At 50.2% G+C, this 14,268-nt stretch overlaps 2 protein-coding genes and 1 long non-coding RNA gene across 3 annotated transcripts in view; all 3 read right to left on the bottom strand.

Moving 5' to 3' along the window:
• LOC133265390 (uncharacterized) overlaps window positions 1–14,268 on the bottom strand; it is a 396,645-nt gene that overhangs the window by 229,431 nt on the left and 152,946 nt on the right. The gene's annotated exons all lie outside the window — the stretch shown is intronic.
• LOC133265377 (uncharacterized) overlaps window positions 1–14,268 on the bottom strand; it is a 192,805-nt gene that overhangs the window by 71,033 nt on the left and 107,504 nt on the right. The gene's annotated exons all lie outside the window — the stretch shown is intronic.
• LOC133265628 (BTB/POZ domain-containing protein KCTD8-like) lies at window positions 235–13,601 on the bottom strand. Its single transcript, XM_061446375.1, has 3 exons — window positions 13,478–13,601; window positions 7,879–8,001; window positions 235–850 (listed from the first exon to the last, which is right to left on the bottom strand). The coding sequence occupies exons 1-3, from the start codon at window positions 13,599–13,601 to the stop codon at window positions 360–362; spliced, it is 738 nt and encodes a 245-aa protein (XP_061302359.1). The 3' UTR covers window positions 235–359.

Here is a 14,268-nt window from a genome sequence, read left to right on the forward strand (position 1 = left end):
AGCTGAGTTCAAACATCTGCATCAATGGGGCAAGGAATTCATTTTCAACACCAACTATAATTTATTATTTGAAACTAGGAAACGTCATTGTCATAAATGTGGGAACTTCTGCTGGACGGAAGCTCTGGCTCCGAGCATTCACCATGGACCTTCCTTCTTTTTCCAAGTCCCTCCACCCACACATATGCCACATAGGATAGATACCATGCAACCCTCCCGATGGCCATGGTGAGGAGAACTCTGTACCCTTGTCTGATGGATGGGCTTGATGAGCACCCCACACTCCTCATTTCGGGACTGCGGACACCTCCTCCTGCTACCCAGGGATGCTGGTGGAGACCCTCAGCACGCCAGAGGGCTCACAGCTGGTATTTCTTTAGCAGCTCGCTCTGCCACTGCCGCTTCTTGTTTGGGAAGGCGACAGGGATCTTGATCTTGCGGAAGTCCTCGATGCATTTGCCCAGCTCGGTCTCCATCGCCCGCCGCTCCTCACCCACCACCACCACGGCAGGGCTGACCTCCACCCCGTTCTCCTTCACTGATGTGTGGTCACTGTTTGCCCTCTGCCCCGTCTGCTTCACCTCCTCCAGCTTCTTCAGGGACTTGGAGAGGTCCAGGGTGTTGGGACGGGCTGGGCTCTCCTCGGGGGCTTCTGGCCATGGCAAGGAGTCTGTGGGGCTGGGATCCCTCCCCTCCGACCTGCCTGCGAGGGTGTCATCAGTGGCCGGAGCTGGGATGGACTCCCCACGGCTGCTCATGCTGGAGGTTGCAAAGTCATCCCCACCGCTGGGGCTTGATGGGTCCTGCCTCGTCTCGTGGCTTTGCTTCATCTCCTCTGGGTCACCATGGGCTGGGGAAGGAAAGCAGAGAGCTGTGTGAGGAGCAGGAGCATGACCAGCCCCTTGTGATGGGAACACCTCGAACAAGGCTGGATGCAGCCACACTGGGGTGCAGGTAGCTGGGCTCAGTTGGGCATGGGGCAGTTAGAGCTGGGACCCTGCTGGGTGATCTTGGTCACCACATTGGTGAGCTCTGCCCCAAGCCTTGGGGTGGGTTTGGGTGCTCCATCAAAGGTTAAGGGCTTCCTGTGGCCTGGGGCTTGGTCTGCAGTGGTGCAGAGGGATGCTGAGCTCAGGAACCGTCCGAACCAGAGGGGATGCAGGGAAATGAAAGAAGAAATGGCCCAGCCTCCTGCAGAGCTTGGGCTTGTTAACAGCAGTGGCTAACAAGCAGTGATTCTGCATGGGGAATAGCCATTCCCTCTCAATTACCAGCTGCTAGGAAAATCAGTCAGGGGGAAAAGTCAATGGGAACTGCTAAGGAAGCATTAAGAGAGGCCTAAATGTGCACAGAGCAGCTTATGCACCTACAGCTGAACCCAGGGAGTGTTTGCTAATACCCGTGCTTAGCATGGACAAGGCGGCAAGAGGGATCTTGTCCATCCAACCTTTCCCACACATCCTTCCTCATCCCTGATGCCACCACCTCTGGTGCTATCCCAACAGTGACTGTCACACAGCAGGGCAAGCCCCTGCTCCGCAGCTGGCAGAGACCAGAGGCATTGTCAAATGCTGCTGGTTTAGCAGAGATTTGGTTTGGAAGTGGTTGGTTTATGTTTGCTTCTTTGTTTTCCCTTGAAGTTCCTGTGTTTCTAAATACCTTTGGCAGAAGCACAAACCTTCCTGCTCTTTGAAAGCTCTGGGACAAGGGGGGTTTCTTGTCCTTGTTTTCATTTACATGGCTGGTTTTTGGGTCACATCAGACACACGGGGACTTTCTCCCCCTCATGATAACAAGATCTGTTTTTCTGAGCAGTGATATCAACCTAGCAGCAGTTTTCACGGCTCCCTCTCAAAGCACCTGAAAGAAACCCTCTTGTTGCACAGCTTTAACCCAAGTAGTGCCTCCTATTTGCTGCTCTGGAGGTTTTCACTCATAGCATCCATCTGCCTTTCAGTTTCCAACCCTCCACCTATACCCTGGGGCCATACATCTACCCTTGCATTAAAGATGCTCTGGATGTCACAGTAAATGTGGATTGGGAAATGCTGTTTGGCTGTTTATAGGAAGTGATTGCCACCGAGATGTGAATTATCCTCCCCCTTTCCCCCTTGTAGTTTTTCATGTAGGACTTTACTCAAGGGAGCACACAGGGCTCAGCAGATGCCTCTAGTAGCCAACATTTAGGCAGTTGATAAGCATTACCCATTAATGCATGTGTCCCACAATACCAGCAACCAGTGCTGCAACATCTGCCCTGGCCAGATGTGCTCTAGCCTTTGCTATTAGCACACAAAAGGGAGTTTGAGTTCTGATCAAAAGTATAGATCTACTATAGGAAGAGAGGCCATCCTGGTGAGAGCCTCCCCTTGCTTCTCCCTGGGGGAGATTTCCTTGTCCCTTTTCCCTCATGGTTTGTTCTTCTTCTTTCCACTGCTCCATTTCCCAAGACCAAAGAGCTCTGAAAACAAAGGATTTTGTCTTACATGGCCTGCTGGGATTTTGTAGAGCACATCTAATAGCAGGGGTACAAAGCATTCAGGGCATAAAGTATTCCTATTTTAAATTCCTCACCCTACACTTTGCCCACCATGGAAGCAGGAAGTATCAAGGTGGATTTTCTTTTGCCTTGAAAACTTTCTGTAAGGACAGAGTTTTCCCTCCTCCTTTTTCTTCCTCTTCTTGTCTTCATTTGACATTTACTTGAGCAGCTCCAGCACTGAAATCGCTAGAGGTGGAATGGGGAAATGTCACCTGTCACTGAGCAGGAACCCTGAAGGCTGGATTTTCTCTGGCAAATCTCCCCAGGAAGCTACAAGGATGTATCTTTGCCCCAAATTCTTTGAGTGATGGAATAAAGTCTCCAAGTTCTTATATTGCTTTAATCACCTTATCTGCAAGCCTCACTGCTGCATTCATGAGCAGGGAGCTGAGGCATGGGGAGCATAAGCAGATGCATCCAAATTCATCCAAAGAGCCTATGGTTTAGATGGATGCAGAATTCAAATCTCTTCAGTTCTTCTCTAGCATCATTTAGACCCTCCAAGGGCTGTAGCTGCTGCATTTGTTTTTCCCTCAAGCTTTCAATACATTTTACATCACATTATTCCCACTTGAAGCACAGAGAAGTGCAATAACTCATTAAGGTCGTCAAGCTGAGAACAAAACCAGGTCTCCTGGGTCCATCTTCTATGCATTCCATACCAGACCATACTGATTTCCTTGGCAAGGGTGGCTGCAACCTGCAACCTCCATAATGTTGAAGTCTCTCTGTTCTTGCTTTTTTCCATTGCCTCTGGATCTATCTGAGACATCTGGTGAGCTGCTGAGCTTGGGGAGAGCAGCACAACGGTGTAGACCCCACTGAAGAGCACAGGTTTGCTAAGACATTATTTCTTTGCTTTGAAAGCACTGAGAAGGTGATGCTCAGGCCATTCCTGTGCCTCTCCAGCGCAGTGTTCCCTGGGTTAGTGCACAGCTTGGTCCAGCTCTTTTACAGGCAGCAGCAGTGTAAAATCCTGCTCCTTTAGGTATGATGAGGCAGTTTAGACATCTCTAGGTAGCTGAGGGACTTTACGTAAAGGACCTAGTGAGCCTTGATGTCTTCTCTTTGGGAATATTCATTAATTGGCCATGACATTTACTTACTTCTATCTCATTCACCAAGGGCAGGTTATCCCAGCCTGCTCTGCTGGCTCTCAGACTAATATCTGTAGAAGTCATTTTGCACTCATTGGGAAATGCAGAGCTCAGCAGGTATTTAGTTGCTCCCCATACAGTGCTGAAACACGTGGTTGCTCCTGGCCAGGCATGTAATGGTTAGACCTGATGATGTTAAAGGTCTTTTCCAACCTGTTGGTTCTATGGTTCTATCCCAGCCCATGAGTTCACTTGCACAGGCACATGTGTTTCCAAACAGCAAAAGACTGGAGCAGGGGGGCAAAAGCAATGTGGATTTGCACTGGTTTTCTGAGGAAAGTCAGCTCCACCTTGGAACTTGCAGGATCCAAAACCACGCAGTTGCCAAGGGGTGGATGTTCCTCTTGGCCACTCTTCTCCATTGGCCTCCAGTATACCCCATGACTGGTACAAGAAACTTAGGTTGAGGAAACTGCGCTTAACCCTGTCTGCAAGACCAGAGCTTTTCTGACCCCAGCTATTGGGAGGACTGTATCTTTTCTTTCTCTGTGCTAGTGATTTTGAGAGTGTGGGCATCACTTTGGCTACAGTTTGGCCTGGACCAAACCTGACACTGAATGCCCTGGCTGCTGGGTCTTCCAGGGTACTTTCTTGCCATTTATCTTCCCTGTAGCTTTGAACAGATAACTTCAATTTCCCCCAGTCTAAGCTTCCCTTCCACTGATGTGTCCCTCTGTGGGGCCAGCCTGTGGCTGGCAACGTGGGGTATAGCTCCTAAGATGATCCCAAGACACCTTACAACTCTTCTTCACAGTGCACCTCACAGCTACTGAGCTGGGAAAGGAGATCTGCTCCATAGTCTGCTTTTCTCACCATATTTTTCATTCGCTCAGACTTTGTGATGCTTTTGTCTGCTTCAGAGCATCAATTAAGGAGCAGAAGTGCCACTTCCGATGCAGCCCCATGGTGCTGATAGACGTCGTGCTGAGTGCAATTACCAGGCTCCTGCACTGGTGAGCTGGTGCTTTGCAGGGAAGCACACACTGTCCCAGCCCCTCGCTGCTGTTTGGGATACAATTTGCTCTTCCCAGAGTGTTTGACAGGGCAGGCTCGGGTGGTGGGTTTGCTTCTCTGTGTGCTTCCAGATGAAGGCGCTTGCTGTAAGGTCCTGACACGCACAGGTCATTCCTGGGGCGCTTCCCCAGCCCAACGGGGGATCTTCAGCTCAGACTGCGTGAGCCTCAAGGATTGATTTTCCTTTTCCACCGTTTGCTGCAGAAACCCCAGATTCCCCCAAACAGGAAATGAAATGAAACTCCTCTTTTTTGCATTCTGTGAGATCACACCAGGCAGCCAAGCTATGAGCAAGAGCTGGGCATCAGAGGGGAAGCCCCCCAAGGTAGAAGCAGAGTTCTGTGCCTCTGAGGCTGCTTCTATTCCATGCCTTGATTTCAACAGCTCTTTTCTGTCCAGTTTTTAAATGAAAATCCAGCAACAGCACATCCCTGGGAGTCAAACTCAGCTCTTTTGCAAGCTTATTAAACTCCTTTCCAGCCTCTTAACTTAGGGCGTTGTGGCACAAAGATGAGTGAAATCAAGAGCTGGAAGAACAGGTTTAGTCCCTGTATGTGTGTGTGTGTGAAGGGGGAAAGGACTCAAACTGTTCCCTTCAACCGAAGTTTGCTTGCCCTGAATACCCCACATGAATTCTTTGTCTAAAATGTTTCTCATTAATTCTTACTTGAGAGCCTGATAGTGATGGGGAGCTTAGGCTGTGCCCAGAAATGAGATGCTGATGGAAAAGATTGCATATATTATATGTGATAAAGACATTAAGAACAGTTTGGGAAGGGTACAAATGGTGGCAATAGGCTCACAAACATCACCCTTTCACCTTCAGTGGGGATGAAGGTCACAACTTCACCTCTTACAAGGATGCTTATCTTGCAGGGTCATGGTGTGTGCATGGGCAATGTGGCTGCAGGAAACAAAATACCCTCAAGAGCGGTCATCTGTATGAAATAAGTGTTTTCTGTGTGCTTGTGAATGTATTCACACAGTGCAGGTATAGGTGCAATGTGGAAACGAATCCATCCTGCTAACGTGTGCAAGGAGAAGCGCAGCAGCTCAGAGCTCTGCGGGACTGTGCATATGAATGCTGTGTAATCCAGACCTCTTTTGCATGCGGATCAGTGTGTCTGTCACTCAGGAGTGACAGATGGGTATCTAACTCAAGCCACAGTTTGTTATACATGACTTCTGTCAGCACCATTTGGAGATGGTGTTTCTGCAGTTAATTCCGGACCGAGCCCCTGCCGTGATCTAAATCAGCGCTCGCCACTCTCTAAACCCCTCGGTGATCGGTGACACGATATCCATCAGCAGGCTAATTGCTGTTCTGAGTTCATCCCGTCATGGGTTTAATCTCTAACTTCCTCCTTATTTCCTCTCCTACCCAGACCTGGCAGGAGCTGGCACTGCCCCAGCAAGGCGAGCTGTCCCTGCCTGCTGAGGAAGAGGAGTGTGCCTGCTGGAGCCTGGGGCTGTCACTGCCTGCTCTCTGACTGCCTTCATCCCGCAGCTATGGCTAGGACTCAAATCAACCCCTGGGAAACTGTGGATGTTTCCCAAATGCATCTATTTTGTTTCTGTTTTGGAAGGATATGAGCTCTGCTGTCAGCTTTCAACTACGTTTCTTGCTCAGTGTGGGTCTGTGAAGTTCTTTTCTCCTTGATCATAAGTGGTGGATATTTGCCCAAGTGATAATGTCACCGGTTAGTTTAGCATCTGCACTGATCTGCTTCAGTTCTGGCTGAGCTCCCAGGCGAGGTGCGACAAGAAGCAGCGAATCCCCCCTCTCCAAGTGTCCCCCAACTCTCACTGCCCTCTCTGGCACAGGTAAGCAGAGGTTTTGTTTACCCCTGAGGCTGGGATGTCCCAGGTCCTTGCTGGAGGACCCTCTTTGGAGGAACTGTGAGATGCCTCCTAAAGTATGTCCAGCTGAGGGGTGGTGAACATGCACGTGATGGATAGCAGCTTCATTGGACCAAGACTCTGCATGACTGCTCCATTTGGATGTGCTTTCCAAGCGCAATGACTCCAGCTTTATGGCAGGGATGGGAATTATAACACATTTCATTTTGGCAAAGCAGAATGAGAGGTCAAAGCCCGGTGACAGCACAGAGCCAGGCCCTTGGATGTCGTAAGCTGCAGGAACTGAAGCCAAAGGAGCCGTGCTGACTTACATCAGCACAGCATCTGGCCTAGGGGAGACATTTCAATACTGTGTGAGCCAGAAGCAGCTTTCACCAGGCAGTTCTTGTGGAGCCCGTCAATTTGGGTAAGACCTGCCTATTTCTTGTTAGGAGATAGTGATCAATACTGCGTATGGCAAACTCTTGTCAAGAGATACTGCTCTGCCAACAGGCACAGCTCCTGCCCAGCTTCAGCTGCATCCTGGCTTGGAAATACTTATTATCCTCACTCTAGTAACCATAAAAATACTTCAGCATGTACTTAAAAGGAGGGTCAATTTGCTCCTGGCAGTCACTGGCAGGCTCTGTAGGTCTGTACTCTTCTCAAGCCATCCATTTCTATCCAGGATGAATTTGTCCCCAGCCACAGAAGGCCATCATTCCACATATCTCTAAGGTAGGATGATGGTATTCTGCTTGCATGCACAGCTTTGGGAAGATTATATAGAAAATAAAATGTGCAGATGAAAAAATGAAGCACAGAACTTGTTTGGCATTGATATTTGGGGGAGAAAAGAGATTCTTGGCTTCTTCTGGTCATTGGCTGTAACATGAAAGGACATTAAGTCTTATATGGTTAGAAGCCCCAGAAATGAATGCCTGCAGGTTGAGTTTCTGCTTCACTGGGTTCCTCTAAAGGAGCAAATGAAAGGCAGGTGAATGCAGCAAAGCAGCAGGTCCCCACTCGGGGATTTGCATCCTCATGTCTCTCATTGGGAAATTCCAACAAATAGGTAGTTTTACTTTCTCCAGTGTTGGGAAACAGCAGAGGTTGCCTTGGGGCTTCTCAGGAAGAGGCCAAGGGTGCTCGTGTGTGAGTGGGACATCAGTGATCACTTGCCATCCTGGGTTTAAACTTGTAACTTAATAAATAAACAGCAAGAAGACAACAGCACAGGTACATGTGGGGAGAGGGGTGACTTGGGGGGCCCACCTTGCCCAGCACTGGTGTGACTGGAGGCAGCCAGGACAGCGTGTTTCTCACCTGGAAGCGCTTCTGCCATGTCTGCCTTGAGATCCAGGATGGGCTCAGATGAAGACATGGGTTTTTTGGGGCTGTGCTCCGGTTCCAAAGGCTGGGCAATGGGCAGGCTGAGCCAGGAGCTACCTAAAACAATGAAGACCCAAGGAATTAAATCTTAGAAGGCAAGTGATGCACAGCGAGTGTGAGAAGGGGCCAGGGTGGTGTGTGATGGCCACACTCCACAGAGGCTAAAGCACCTCCCAGAGCTGCTGTTCATCTTCTGGGCAGGTATCTCCCAAACCCACAAGCTATCAAACAGCTGATGACAAGATTTAGACCAGAGCATTGGCTTTTCACCTCTGAGAGGGTGGCTTCATGGGCTGCTTTGGGAACAAAGCCCTTTCCAAGAGCTGGACCACTGCTTGACCACTGACCCAGCAGCAAAGGGGAGGTTTCTCCATGGACAAGTGCTGGGTAAACCCCTTCATGCACAAAGAGCAGTGCAGCCACTTCTGCTCTTGCAGAGGGAGAAGCGTTTGGGCAAGGTCACCCGGATGTGACACACAACCCAGACGCTCCCCACCTCACCATGGCCAGCAAGGGGTGAAACTGGATGCCCCAGCCTCCAGAGGACCAGTGGATGGGCATCTTTCTATGGCCTGTGGTGGCCAGAAGCCAAGACATGAGGGGACTTCCCCACGGACGACCTGACCTCCAGGATCCAGCACTCAGGGGCCACATCCAGAAGCTTGCATCCAGGAGAGGGCAGCAGAATCCCAGCACGCTCCGTGCCTATCGGCGCCGTCATCGGCTGTGATTTCTGAGAGCTCGTCCCCAAGCTCTAAACATGGGCTTCTACTTCCTATACCAATAAACTCTGGCAGAGTCTCTGTGGTCACTGTCAGTCAGTGCAGCTATAAAGGGCTCTGATTCATGCCCCAGAGCAGCTATTTTTGCAGAAGGACTCTGTGCAGTCCCAAATTGAGGTCTGGAGGAGGACAGCTGAGACAAATTCAATGCCATGGGGCCCTTGTAAACCCGTCTGGGAGCTGGGGTGAACAGGGCAGAACTCAGCCACCCGTCAGACCTGTCCCCTCTCTCCTGTGGTCACAGATGCCCTTGATCACAGGGCACAGGGAGCAGCAGCCGTCACCTCCACATGGGACAAGGGAACATGGTTTTAAATCAAGCTCCTGGCACACAAGTAGAGGAGGAAAGAGGGGTTGGTGGAATAAGAACTGCAGCTCCATTTGAATGGCTGAGGTTTCCCAGGTAGCTTCCAAACATCCCAACATTCAGCAGCCCTTCAACAGGGGCCAAGCCCCTGGGTTACTGCCTCCACGTGCTGCCGTGCAGCAGATGAGGGTGGCTGTGCAAGCCAGTGCTTATGAAAGATTTAAAAGGCAAGCTGTCAGCACTGCTGCTAAAGATGGGCTTTTCCTCTTATAGCTCGATCCCTCTCTAATACTAATAGGATTGGGAGGAGGAGGAGGATCCAGCTGAGGGTGAGGGGTTTTTCCTTGCACACCTTGGGGGAACCTTTCTAGCAGCGTGTTCCAGCACCCTCCTTGGTCCTGTGGGGTTTTGGGTCAGTCCCTGAGGCTCTGCAAGGGGACATGGTGCAGCCCAGGAGCACAGCTCTGTGCTCTGGATGTCCTCCACCAGAAGAACTGCATTAATCCCTATTTGGTTCAAAATTCCAGCTGGGAATGGCTGGAGTTTCCATTTTTGCAAGGGCTTTTTGGACTCAGGAGCCTGGATTTGGACCAGGCTGGAAGAAACACAAAGAGTTTCAATCTCCTCTGCAAAGGAAGAGGCTAAAATCAAAACCCAGGCCAGCGGGACTTCTTGAGCTCTTAAACTTTCCTTTTTAGTGATGCATCTGACAAAAACCAGCTCAAAAGGTATTTTGCCATGATATAAACAGCTTGAACCTGATTTCCTTCTAAATCTGAGCAAAACTCAGTGAGTTTCAGGATACAGTAAAGGTTAAATCTATGGTAACTGTTTCATCCCAGTGTTTCTTCCCAGCTCTACTCCCTGTTTCACTCTCTCATTCTCCCCTTTGGTTAAATTAATGATTAACTCACGTGAGTTGATGTTGAAGGACACCATGGAAATAGGTTTTCTAATTGCTGGGAGCAAGGGTGAAGCAGCAAACCCCACGTTTCCTTCTCAAACAGGTTGAGTGTTAGTCTGCAAGGAGACAGCAGGGAGGACAACCAGCAAACCTCCACCCCGTGGCCCTGCATTGGGCTCCGGGTCCTTCAGGGGATCCCTCTGCTCTCCGCATCCTCCCTCTGACCTGCAGGATTGCTCCCATGTCCAAAATCACTCTGAACACTGCTCACACCCAGACCTGCCCCTGCTGCCCAGCAAGAGGTGCCATAACACCTCCATGGGGTGAAATTCCCAGCTGGGTGAGCCTGGATGAGGAATCACTGCAAGACAGCAGCATCCAGGACTTGACTCTCTGGTAGTGGGGAGAACCAAATGCTCATAATGCCCATGGTTCCACAGGGGTGCAGAAGCAAGGCTGAACTCACACCTCATGACAGATTAAAACCCAGTCTCATAATGATACCATACAACAGTGTCTTCGGAGCTTTTGTGATGCAGAGTGCTCCAGGCACATGAGGGATTACATGTGTTCGCAGCAATGACTTCAACACCATTAGCTCATCTTGTTCTTTAATCAATGCCATATGTGCAATGTATAGGCAGGCTGTATATCACATCCACTTGGTGGTTTGATTGGAAGTGGCGGCCTTGAAACCATGTTAAAGGCAGTTAAAGCCAGTGTAGTTCTTTTCCCTTTGGACATTGCAATTCATTTGTGCTCTTGGTCTTAATCCTGGGTTAAATCCTTCTTCAGTGAGGCAAAACAAGAATGGAGAGGAGGGGAGAGGAGATGGGAAAGGATGTGAGGTGTCCCTGCCCATGGCAGGGGGGTTGGAATTGGATGATCTTAAGGTCCTTTCCAACCCTCACTATTCTATGATTCTATGATGGGGAGGAAAGCCGGGAAATGAACTCTATGTTGGAATCAGCCAGAGCAGGGCTTGGGGAGATTCAGATCCTGGCTTCTCCATCTGGCAGGACTGGACCATGAGAGGCTCTTAGTGAAGAACCATGGATTTTCATTGGTCACCAGCCAGTCTCCTTCGACAAGGAGGGAAACAGCTCTAGCAAAAAAAAACAGAAGCTCCCCGCTGGTTTCACTGACACCATGTGAGGAGTAAGGACCCCAGAGCAGGGTCACCCCCTGGTGTCAAAAGCCTTGGGTCTGTCCATCCCATAGCGAGGGGGTCACTGCTTCCCCCACCTCACAGGCAGAGAAACAGAGCTCAGGGGGGCACCAAGACCTGGGCAGGGTTGAGAGGGACTGAAACATCACACCCTCCCTTCTGGAGCCGTACTTCCATACCGCCTCTTCCCAGAGCTCTTCTTCCTCCTCAAGGCACAGCTTCAGCCATAAACCTACAGGGTCCATTCCAGCAATAAGGAGATGGAAAGGACAGCGCTATCTTGGCTCAGCATCTCCACCTATCCAAGCTCCTTGCTGCCTCTGGGGAAAGCGGTTGAGCTTGTCTGACCTCCTGCTTCCTGCTAGAGCTGAGCCATGCTTTGCCCTGTTGTGTGGAAGACAGCTCCTCTCCCCACTGCTTCATGTTCTTTGGGCTCACCAGTTTGTAACAACACAAGTTCCTGCCCAGTGGAAGGTTCCTTCAAGAGCATCGAGGGAGCACTTGCATGGGAGTCAATGATGAGAGGTGGGGAAGGTGTTCCCTAGGTCACAGGGTATGAACATGCTGTTCGCAGTGATGGCTCCTTGGCAGCGCCTGCTGCACAAGAAGGGCTCCAGCTGCCTTTCTTTACCCAGGAATCTGCTTTCCTCCCGGTTTTCCAGGAGTCACGCTCAGAAAGCGGCTCCATCAGCATTTTCCATGGGGATGTGACTGCACTCGCTTCCTATCGGGATATTTTTGCCAAGCAGAAAATCCACAAAGTAATGACCTCGCAGGGAGATCGCAGGCAGGGCTGGAGAGTGCTGGGTTTGCTGACCAAGCTGGGAGTGTCAGGAAGGCAAAGGGAAAGCTGGGAATCATTGCAGCACTTAATGTGCTAGGAGGCAAAGCAAGCTGGAATCCTTTTGTCATGCCAAACCAAGCTATTATCGTTTTTTCCCCTCAATACCGAAAGGAAGACTTGATTTTGCTTTTGCTTAAGAAAAGCAAAGGGTTTAAACTCCCCACAGCAAGAAGGCTACACAGGAAGGGCACTGCCTTTCCATACAGAGCAGGAGGTGCTGGTACATGCAGCATGGACCCACATTTCCTCCACTCAAGCAGAGTCTCAGCTTCTGGGTGACAAGAAAGGGGCACATGGCCTCTTTTTATTCCTCCTTCCACAGATTCTTGCCCTATTTTGCAGAAATTGTGCCCAGTTTGACCCAGATCTGTGAGTACTTTGGGGTCAGGCAACACAGCAGTGTGCCCTGGTGTGTTCTGTGTGCAAAGCTCCTCTTCCTCTTGGAGACTCACACCAGACTTCATGGGTCCCCTTCTCTTCTGGTGTCAGTTTATGGAGCTGAGGTCTGCCAAAATCACTGCAGCTGCCTCAATTACATGAGCTGAAGCCCGTCCCAGTACACAGAGATGCATGAGGTAGACATTTGGGTCCAGCTGAGCCCCCCCATCCTTACGTGAGGGGTCTAGCACATATGTGCAAACAAATACCCCTTCCCCAGCCAGAGCAGTCAGCAGCAGTATGAGTATCTCTTCCCAGCAGTGAGCCACAGGGAGGTGAAGCAATTTGCAGAGAACCAAACCCATACAGCCTGCAGAGTCTGCCTCCCTCTGAAACTCTCTCCCACTTTTTGCACCTTTTCCTACTCAAAGAGAGTTTGAGGCCAAGCTATCCCTCATTAAAAAGTCTGCCAGAGTCTAATCCAGCCCTTGGAAGCTCCCTTCGATGTTACAGCTGCAGTTTTCCCTTTTCATTTCCTTTTTGGAATGCTAAGTCCTTTGGGCAATGACTATTTGTGGTTCTGGACTATGGCCTTTCCCGAAAGCTGAGGAATGTGCAGAATAAACCCTCCCTCTGCAGCTCTGAACACCAACCATTTATTAATGGAACCTCTTATTAAATGTCCCTGCTCATATATTAAAGGCTTGTATGGGAGGTGGTTGTCCCTCCTTCATGCCTCCTCTTCACCCCAATGGCCTTTTGAAGGGCTTAAACCCCAGGATTTGGGAAGACTTCACAGTCCCCGCTGGAATGTGTTGGTGCAGCCCCACTTCTGGCCTCAAACCCAGTTTATCTGACAAACACAAACTGGGTTTGTGTTTAAACCCTGTTTTGCTGCACCCATAGGACAGCTTGTCTGATGTCGTATGGGTGCAGTGAAAGGACTGAAGCCACTGAGGAGGCTGACATGGCCAGTGGGACCAAGCAGTTTGCTCTCATGATTCCACCTAGGAATCATGACTAACACAAAGCCAATACTGAATCTCAAATCCTCCAAATGCCTCCTTGTCCAGACAGACCTGAACCCACCTTCACCATCACCCTCACCCATCCCTGCCTTTCCCTAGGGCATCCCCTGTGGTGCTTTTACCTGGAAGGCTGCAGTGCCTGGAGAGCTGCCTGGAGAGTTGGCCTCGCACAGCAGGACCTAGAAACAAAGGAGAAGGTGTGGATCTGGCTCTGTGCTCCACCGTGATGGCTTTCTGCTGACCCATCTTCGTATGAGCACACACGTTTGGGTGGGATGCAAGGAAAGAGAAAGAGCTCTGTGGTCCCATCCCATGGTAAGTGACTTCCCTTGGATGTGCACCATGAGCCCAGCCTGGTTTTACAGTGCATGACATGTGGCCCTCATCCAAAATGTCTCTGGTAGGTACCTGCTGCACCCCTCCAGAGCATTTCACACCTTTCTGAAGTAGAGAATAAGCTGAGACCACTGTTAATCCTGGACAAAAATTCACCATCTCAAACCCATCTCACTGTTTCAGCTAGAGATGCCCTCACACGGGCAGAAACCGGCATGTTTCTGAAGGGAACAACTTTTCAGAGGTATCCTGTAGGTGCAGGGACAAGGCAATGGGCTTGTGGATCCCTTCGCATGGCAGGATGAGGATCTGGGAGCAGACCAGCCCTGCTGGGTTAGGATGTCTCCCTTGGTACTCTTTGTATCCCCATCCCTCTACTCTTGCTTGTTCCACCTGGAGGAGTGAAGGAGCTGCTCTCTTGCTCCTTGGAGGACTGGAGGATAGACCCTGGTTCTCATCTCTGAGCTGTAGGAGGGTAAAACCTGTTTTCTGCTTGCAGGGGAGGATGGGAAGGTCTGGAGGACAGCCCTGAATGCTTTCATTGTGGAATAATAGTGGGCTGAAACAAGACATCTTT

Source organism: Pezoporus flaviventris, unplaced genomic scaffold, assembly GCF_033815535.1.
Source record: "Pezoporus flaviventris isolate CSIRO_AGI_PZ_B2104156 unplaced genomic scaffold, CSIRO_AGI_Pfla_v1 ptg000005l, whole genome shotgun sequence".
NCBI lineage: Eukaryota > Metazoa > Chordata > Aves > Psittaciformes > Psittacidae > Pezoporus > Pezoporus flaviventris.

Coding starts and splice junctions, on each gene's coding strand:
- LOC133265628 (XM_061446375.1), bottom strand. CDS start 13,601: ATGGGTCAGCAGAAAGCCATCACGGTGGAGCACAGAGCCAGATCCACA. Junction 8,002..13,477: donor CAGGCACTGCAGCCTTCCAG/GTAAAAGCACCA, acceptor TCATTGTTTTAG/GTAGCTCCTGGCTCAGCCTG. Junction 851..7,878: donor CATGGCAGAAGCGCTTCCAG/GTGAGAAACACG, acceptor TTCCTTCCCCAG/CCCATGGTGACCCAGAGGAG.